General features: G+C 31.7%; 1 protein-coding gene across 1 annotated transcript in view; it reads right to left on the bottom strand.

The window, feature by feature from the left end:
• FOXP2 (forkhead box P2) overlaps nucleotides 1-10,000 on the bottom strand; it is a 547,142-nt gene that overhangs the window by 250,039 nt on the left and 287,103 nt on the right. The window contains exon 4 of the mRNA XM_045864381.3: nucleotides 3,587-3,764. Coding sequence (XP_045720337.1) covers nucleotides 3,587-3,754 — 168 coding nt within the window. The 5' untranslated portion in view covers nucleotides 3,755-3,764. The remainder of the gene's footprint in view (nucleotides 1-3,586; nucleotides 3,765-10,000) is intronic.

The following is a 10,000-nucleotide window of genomic DNA, read 5'->3' on the forward strand; positions in this document are numbered from 1 at the left end:
TACACACTTTTTTTCCATCAGATGGAAAGTCAAAGTTGAGGGGGAAACACATAAATTATGTGCTTGAAATATGTGTATGAAGAACTTGTTGTGGCTCTGTTATCTAAAAGTGAAATTATTATTTATTCATACACAAACATAAGACACTTTAATAAAGAAGAGAAGCAGAAGGAAGAAACAGAGAATGAGACCAGATGTGTTTAAATGCAGAAGTTAGCATGGTTGTGTATTTCTTTACACATAAGCAGTCCCTTTGAACATTTTTACACCTCCTTGATCAAATTATTACGGTTAAAGTTACCAAAAATGAAATAAAATCACAAGGAGCAGTGATATTTATTAAACATCAAATATGATGCTTCTCAAAAAAATCACTGTTCTCAATATCATTTTAAAAGTAAAATATGGATTCTAGCATTTAAATGGTTACTCATAGACTCTTTTGAATGACTAGGGATAAAGGAACTGACAGCAAGAAACTACTGACCAGATGTTTTCAAACACCATCACCTGAAACACCTTCAAAGCAGTACAATCTCATAAAACATTCAGAAAGATTATCTGACTTAATGAATGCTCAAAATGCAAGCTCAAATCTATCCTGTAAAGCAATCAAGTTTTTAGCAACTATTTTGACCTTAGTGACACAAACAATTAATTCTGCAAACCTAATATCAAAATAAAATTCTACATCTAATGCAGAATAATTTCTCAATGTAGTTAATCTAAAGCAACATTTAAAATATGCTACCTCCATATATTATATGTTCTAGTATTTAGTACTAATTTTAGAAGATGAGAAAAGAATAAAGGAGAGAGTAATTCATCAAAAGGCTTTTTTATTACTAATTTTTCAGTGAATATAAAACAGCAAAGCATACTAACAAAGATGTAGCTCCTATGAATATATCCATTATATTATAAATATTAAAACTTAAAGATATTCCAGCTTTCAGAAATATTTAATATTAATAAATTAAATGCTAGGAAAAAGTATTAGCTGTAATTCGTCAATCCCCTTTTCTCCGCCAATCCATTTATCATTAAGTATTTGTTACAGTGTGTCCCAAACACTAACCCTTCCTCCTAAATACATGGTTAATTTAAGTTAAACTGCTCACCTCTATAAAAATTAAAAAGCCATAAAAATCAAAGGTAAACATTCTGTTCTCAAAACAGACCACATTCTGCCAGAAGTTCATGACAAACAAAATTTTATTTTGCTTATATCACTCACTGCCTCCTAAATTATATTTCCAAACAAGAGACCTCAGACAACAATGATTAGTCCATTTTACTACCAAGAAGTAATTTCTTTGTTCAAAACTTTACATTTAAATATCACCAAGGAAAGACAAATTTGTAAAATTATGTCACCTATGAATTTGTCTTAATATTTTCCCTCCAGTTTTTATTTTTTTCCTGAAACATACTGAATATGTTTGAATTAAAAGCAATAACCGCATTAATTTTATAGAAAAGACATTCCAATCTCTAACGAACTTAAAGGCCCATTCTAAAACACACTCACGGAAGGACAAAAATTCAATAACCTTAAGTTTTCTACCTATATTAATATAATAAAAACATAACCAAGGGAAGAGACATTTACAAAGGTTTTTGAATGTTTATTTATCAAATTATTACATATCTTCCTGTAGACACTTCCTGAAGTGTCTTTTGTAGACACCTACTATACCCATTGTGTTAAATCACTTCCAGAAGGCACTCCACAAACATGCAATACATGACTAGAGTTTCTAGGTTATCAGAAGGACATAACTTTTTCTATTTACTCTTGTTGATGGTTTATATCAACAAACTGTGTAGAACAAAGTAAACTTCCTACTCAGGTTATAAACACACCTCACAGATTTATCATAAAATGCCTCCAGAGTACTATAAAGCATAGCCATGATTTGACTCTGTTTTCTTTTTAAGATCTAATCAGAGCTTTGAAGAAAAAGAAAGTTACTTCTTTACATTTCCCTCCAGAACATAGTGTCTTTTAGTACTAAATTGCAATGTTCATTTTCAGTTGTTAATTTCACTTGCTTTTTATAACTGCCATCTACTGTCTTCTCACACAAAATAGAATTTGGCTATTAATTCTTAGGACTCTTACTGAGGGGAGTCAGTAGGAATATGATAGCACCCCAGTGGTATGATGTTTCCTGTAAATAGATTAAAGGGAGAGCAGGGCTGTCCTGAAAATTGCATTAATTTAAAGTAACTTGTAAAACAGGCTAATCCTGGACTTTGGTAGATATTTAATTCTTATGATGGTCAAACAAAATAAAAATTATCTTCCTAATGACTACTGTCTGTGAAAAGAGACATAATTCCAAAATAATACGGAACCTGTTCAAAGTGTTATGTCTAGCTCTTTTAAAAGATTGTTCTTGAAAACAATGCCTAAAGGTTAATACAGTATCCAGTACATATACTCTTAAGATAACTTTCTAAATACTGTTGTTATTTAAAATAACGATTCTATTAAATTTTACTGTCATGTGGGCATTTGCTTTAACTTTCGAGATGCATTCTGTCTCATCATATATTAACTGAAAACTGTGAATGATGTATCACTTAATTTGAAATATTTTTCAATAAGAATCACTATATTTTCATTTAATCATTTTTTTAAACATTTGGTCTGAATGCAATCCAGAATTTTCAAGAAATAACCTTTATTTTAAAGCAAATCAAATATACTCTTGTTGTCAAACAGGTATATTCATTCTGACCTAATTTAAGTATATGCTTTGAAGGCTTTCTGTTCTCTGTCACTATTTCCACAGACTTGAATCAGTGAAGAATGGAGTGGCTATTCTTTGGCTGAAAAGAATATTTCATTGACAAACAAAACTGGGAAAAATGAATCGATCACAGAAAAAGAATAATGGGCTACTTAAAAGTGTACCTTTATTGGGCAGTTGTTGACTTCTCTAGATTTAAATGAGAACTGCATTTTATGAGCCACTAGCAAAAAACAAAAAGTGCTCTTTAACGTGATCAAAAGATGTATATTCAAAACATCTTGGAATGAGTTTTCAAGAAAAGCAACACAGACGATCACGGTGTTTAGACAGTTCACAATCTCTCAGCAAATTTCAACTAATTAACAGCTAATATTTGCAGCCATCACAGGCAAGCATCTGTGTTATGAAAAGTCCTTGTGGTCCTTTTCACCTTAGCTTCGACTTGGAAGAAATTCATTGCATAAGCAAGTATCAAGTAATGTGGCCCTCTGGTGGAAAACTAAGTATCACATTCTGCAGCACAATGTTCGACAGTAAACTAGAAGCTATCAAATACTTGTTACAAAGCTTTACAGATCCTCCCGAAAATCACCCTGTGAACTTAATTAATAGCTTGACACCTGAAGGGCACTCAGGCGCCGGCATGACGTAACGAAGATGAAAATCCTACCTTTCCTGATTCTTCAATCAGGTTCCAAAGAATAATAAATTCTCAGCATCCTTTAGCTTCACACAACATGCTCAGTTGGCTACGAATACATTTTTCCCATTGAAGCAAACAGGCTGATTTGTTTTAAGGAATCACCGAAGAAAACAAAACTTACCTGCTGTTGTTGCAGATGCAGCAGCTCTACTGTGCTTACTTCTGAGCTGGTGTCACCACTTGATCTTCCATCTCGGCTGCCAGCATCTAATTGGCTGCTCAGAGTGCTCATTCCATTTTGATTCATTGAACTGTTGCTTATTGTCTCTGTCGCAGATTCCTGCATCATGACTTAATACCTAAAAGTGATTAAGAAGTATCAATTAACACACGTTACACCTTCATACTTCCATTATCAAGATGTCCCTCTCTGCCAATTACAGAGACAGCATCTTTAGAAGAAAAAAAAAAAAAAAAAAAGCCCGCCTTGAACAGTCATTTACCAAGAAAAGCAATACAAATTCAGCTTTCATCCAGATACTAATCACTGAAATTATGGTTTCTATAAGCAATTTTTGTGTGGTTACATTTAACAGCCAAAGTAACATACCATGCATAGAGCATGGTCAATAGCATTTATGAAGGACCACATTTTAAAGTCTACCTATAAAACCAGCTTAAATGAAGGCACGATTGCACACTCTGTTCTATGTTTCCTATTATCTACCTTTGACAACCATGGATGACTATACAGCCTTATTTTAAATATTCACTATCTTGATTCTGTCAGATTTTTACAGCACATCTTATGTAAGGCTGTGGTTTAATGATGCACAGCTAATCATACAAAATTAAAATTTTGTAAGGGTGTTACAAATCATATGGTATCAACCAATGATAAATAGTATAATGGGTTTCTTTTTTTTGTGACTAAATAAAATTTTGCCTTGGAGGCATTTTAAGAAAAAGCTCCTGCTGCAAACACGTCAGATATTGCCTATTTTTTTAATCAAACAGCTCATATTCATTTATTTTTCTGACATTTAAAACATTTAATACTGTCCTTCCTGGGAAGTAATTAAGCTTATGCATGAGCAGCAATCAAACTGTTCACTTGAAGATGACTTAAAACTCAATTTTAACATAGGCAAATAAATGAAAGTATATATAAAATTAATTTTCCAGGCATGTATTAGATATGAAAGCTGGAAATAAAATCTATCAAGAATATCACTAATGATTGTGCTAAAAACAGCATAAATTATGCATATTACCTTCTCTACAGTAATAAATGTTTTATCATTTTCACTGCATAAATATACTGTACTTTCAGGATAGCAATGAGATGTCCTGCCAAGATCAGTGGAAATCCTTGCAGTAAATAAAGAACCAATGTGCTCTTACAAACCAGAATTTCACAGTACATCTTGAATCTGTGGTTTAGAAAGATCACTTTTGGCTCTCAGAGATATCTGAATCCTATCCTATAACCTAATTGCTGCACTTCTCTGATTTACTTCTACGGACAGGATTTCAGAAACAACCTGGGTGCGCTGTGACTTTAATAGTAATGCTAGACAGACAGGGGACTTAGCCTAAAGTAAAGAAGGACGTTAAACTTATCACTCAATTTAAATTTTTGTAACTAGGCAATTTCACTATTTTAAACTTGGTCATATTTTAAGACTTTTGTCCATTAAACAATTTTAATGTATTTATTACAGAGCAAATGTAAGCTTGATGTCTTTTCATGTCAGAGAGAAACCCTCTTCCCCAGATTCTTACAAAATGTGATTATGGACACACACATAGACACACACACACACACACACACAGATACATATCCAATAGAGTTTTTTTGCATACTAATATTATAATTATTAAAAATTAATGGTTATAATTTAACAGCTTTAACAGGTTTTTTCATCAAAGTCTAAATTATTAGATTATTTCTAGGACTCTAAAAAGTCAATTAAAAAAGAAGGACCTGCTGATTTCTAAAAGACCACCAGTAGCTGGGCTAGCAAAGCAAGTCAGTATAAGAAAAACTACATATACAACTTAAAGCTGTTCCGATAAAAAAGAAAAAAAAAGCAACAACAACAAAACCCCATAATCACAAAGGAAGCAATTGTTATAACTATGTAGTAAACAACTTTTGAACCAAATGTGCTTATGAATAAATAGGCTTTGTTAAACACCTTATTGAACATTAACAAAGAAAAATCACACAAATGAAAACTGATACACAGTGATGGATTTTACAGGGGAAAAAAACAAAGCTAATACTCTTTTCTGAGATTAGGCAGCTAATAAGTATTCAAATTAGGCATAAATTTTACATGCACAATGTTTAAAATATTCAGAGAAAAGGTCTGATTGCCTTTACTACTTATATGAAAATTATAATTTGGGTCCTCTGCAACTGTAGAAACAGATAGATATAATTTCTACTACATATTGCATTTAAATTTTACTTTTGACAATAGATCTTGAGTGTATGTGTATGTATATATTTTTACTTCATCATCCAAATTTATTTGAAATACTTATTATCTCTGGGTGGAGTTTGCAACAAAAAGAATAAAAATTTTAAAAAACTGTATTTTCAAATGTAGCAGACAAATGGCAGTATTTAATATTAACCTTTGTGTAGTTAATGTCGGAACTAATTGGATGAATTAAAGAATTCTGCATATATTATTGTATTATAATCAAGGCCATCAAATAATTAAGAATAATCAACAAGCAGAGTCATGGGTCTAAATTTTTGTTACAATTATAAAGAAAGACCCACATAACTTCCAATTCCTATTATCCAGAGGATTTTATTATACCTTGTGGAATTTTTGACTTTATAAAACCCTGGAGTATAAACTGTGATTCACATTTTTGGTTCAATCATCTAAAAGGTAGTAAAATCACGCTTAAGAAAAACAGTAACATTGATAGCACTTTTTTCTCTACAGAACAAAAGCATCTGACCCAACATTAATAGGCAAAAAGAAGGGCAATTGTGTGATCAGAGGATTCTAATGTACATATCACCTAAAGAAGACAGCTTGGAGCATGTCCACTATAAAGGAGATCTATCTTCAAGGATAATGAAGATGCTGTCCAGGATTTACTGAGTTTCTCCTAGTGATATCTCCACACCTATTTTCTACTAGAGAAAATATGTCTGGCACAATGTGAGGTGCTGTTTACCTTTTAAAGTATATTTTAAATAATTACAAATTCAGCATATTCTTTCCAAGTGAATGTGCTTGTGATCCCAAACACATCAAACTAAATTATTCATTCTTCTCAATCCTACCACAAACATTTTACAAAAATCAGTGAAAATAAATTCCGGATCATTAAAGGAAAAGGTGAAATTGGGAGTCGCTGTCTTAATGTTTGTCTGAACTGTCAGTTAAACCTTTAAATCTTTCATCATACACAACTTTTCAGCCACATCAGAAAATGACTCTTCAGATCTTGCACTCCAATGATACAGTTCTACTTTTCTCCCTTGCATTAAGTTTTCCTTTCTTTCCTTTTTCTTTCTTCTTCTTCTTTTTTTTTTTTAAGCAAGTCACTGTACAGATACTTATTCTCTACACCACTTCCCTTTTGAAACATTAAACTGACACTGGAACTGACTGCACAAGATTGCATTTTCTCTTCCTAAACAACTTGAATTGAAAGGTTACTTAGTGTAACAATATTTACTTGCAGAATTGTGTTGTTACCAAGGGTATAATGGATGGTGGCTATGCAGGTTTACGCAAGAATGAGTGAAGCATGAGGCATTAGCCATGTGTTTGACATGTTTCAAATTGCTATAATCCAGCATTAAACACACCCAGCAATTCATGCCATTTCTTGCAGCCATAATCTTGAATAAAGCGTGCACAACCACTTATTATATAAATTAGTATATGACTCCCTGTTATAGTCACAACAGTGCTTTTGTGTTTATTTTGCATCAAGATGTAGTCTTTTATTTGTACAAATAGCAGGATATAAAGACATAGCTCAATTAGACCTCCTTACTTTATGATAGGGTAGTACTGAATGCTAGACTTGGTTTTATTTTTTTCCTTTTAGAGTTATAGGTTCCATTGGTATAAAACTGTATCATGTGTTGAGATAGACATTTGCCAGAGCGATAACAGAAACCTGCATATATCCTATTCCATATTCACTACAATGTTCAAAAGTTCGATAATTGACCTGGGCCAGTACAGTTAACTGTTAACCACCACCAGGGACACTATTGGTCCTTGTTGCTTACTCAGCTTCTTTTCTCTCAGGTTCTCTCTCTCTCTCTCTCAGGTTCTCTCTCTCATCTTTCTGACCTCTCTCCCTTCCTTCTTCTCTTCCATCTCCTACCCCATGTGTGTGCATATATGTGTATGTATGTGTGTAGATAGACAGATGTGGGTACATTGATTGATCAAACTGTATATGTCAAGGATGGTAAGAAGGGAAAAGTAACCTCTACCACCCCCATGCTCCCCCATCTACATAAGTGGACACTCAATCTTATAATCTTGGTGTCTTCGTATTAAATCTCTCTCTTTTATTTTTGCCATCTTACCATTTAATTAAAGCAAATGGATGGAGAAAATGACTTCCTGAGAAACTGAGAATAAATAATAGTCCATATAAAAAGTTTTAACTATTTCTGTGAACTTTTCTTAAACAAAATTATTTACAGTGACATCAAAGAATATTTCGTGTCCAATATCTTCCAGTGTCTAATTTATCAACCAAATATGTACATTGAATCCAAAAGATTTTGAATATGACATATAAAGAAAAACATGAAATCAAAAAGTTATCATGTACTCTTAAATAATTCTTAATCACTTTTAAATTATCAATATTAAATATTCTTAAATATTCCTATGTAAATTCACACCAGAAAGCGTTCAGTATGAGGAAAATCTACATATGCAACAAGAAACCACATACATTTACCTCAAAATATCAGCTAAATTCTGATTTTGAAAACCTGACTGAATTACAAAACTTTTGAAAGAAACTAGCATTTAAATAATGATAACTTCTGTGCTCTAGTGGAATTAATTCATCATGGACACCATGCACAGTGCATTTGAAATCTAGTACTGCTTTGCTAAAAGTCTTTAATGCTAAGATTGCCTAATAAATCAAAATGCCAAATATGAAGGACATAGTTGAATGTGTAAGAACAAAAATTGAACAAGCACACAAGTATTTTTAATTTTAAACAACTGAAACAGGATGTCTTTTAAAACATGATTTGGGAAAGGATATCTATCGTTACAGCAAGTGTTATGATCTTTATTATAACAAGTGATATGATTGTAAGTAAATGAAAATTAAGTTGTTTACAAAGTATCTGCCACTGCTCTTCACTTGTTTAAACAAAATGCCTAAAATGCTATCCACAAATTAAGGTTACCTTCCTGGGGAAAAAAAATCCAACAATTTTAATTAGTAAGAATTCAAATTTTCATTCAAAAAGGTTAATATGTCAAACATACCAAGTTGTAGAGACATTTCAACATGGTGATTTTTAAAAATAATGGTCATGACTATCTTTAGCGAACAGAATACTGTTAGATCTTCAACAATGACAAACATCAGAGAAACATAAGAGTTGACCAAATGAAAATCTTATCTTTCACTTCAATCAGCTATTAATTAATTTAGCAACTCAGTATGTTATGTTTTACTTCAGGATTAAAATTAACCTAAGTTTTAAAACACAAGTAACAAGACATAAAAATTTCATTATGGATATAGTATAAAATACTAAAATTAAGTACTTATTCTCTATGCTATTTCATTTAAATATAGTACAACAGCAAATTTGAAAGAATGGTAGCTATATAGATGTATTTTACTGTAACATTATGATTCTGCATCTTAGAGTTCCATGGTCCCCATTCACAAGCATGATTGGAAGGGAAATGATAATACTGATGATTCTGATGAACTAATTGTTCCCACATATATTTCAAAATTATATCTGTACATTAATCTTTATATCTAAAGTCTTGTTTTAGCCTCATACATTTATATAATTTCCATACTGAGCATCTATTTCTCAAACAGGTGAAAATGTATATCAAATTTTAGTTTAATGGTCAGTCTTCCTTTTAAGTCCACAAATTTTAATGCTAGTTTAATCATTACATTTTTTAATGTTTTAAGTCAGTCCTTTATAACAGTAATATTTATTTATTTTTAAAACCAGGGAAGAAGGAAGCTTAGGGAAAGTTTATTTCATTCTGTTACTCCATAACCTCTGACAAATTGAGTTGGTGTTAATTTATAATACCAAAACGTAATATTTTTTCGTAGTGGATTGAACTATATCTATATATTTTACAAATATGAGAGGAGGGACTTAAAAACTACAGAATGTCACGTAGGTACTAATACAAAAATAAATACTGGTTACAGTTTACAAGAGACCTGATAAGCAAGTACATTCTGTCACACTTTTCCTCGTCCTTGCCTAAAGAAAAAAATATCTTCCAATTCTTGAGACCAGAACTATTTTCGTTTAGGATATAGAGAATTTAACAGTAAAAAATGTTAAAGCAATAAGAAACAT

The sequence above is a fragment of the Mirounga angustirostris genome, unplaced genomic scaffold, assembly GCF_029215605.1.
Source record: "Mirounga angustirostris isolate CCGP_5_RB_7025 unplaced genomic scaffold, mMirAng1.0.hap1 SCAF_12, whole genome shotgun sequence".
NCBI classification, from domain to species: Eukaryota; Metazoa; Chordata; class Mammalia; order Carnivora; family Phocidae; genus Mirounga; species Mirounga angustirostris.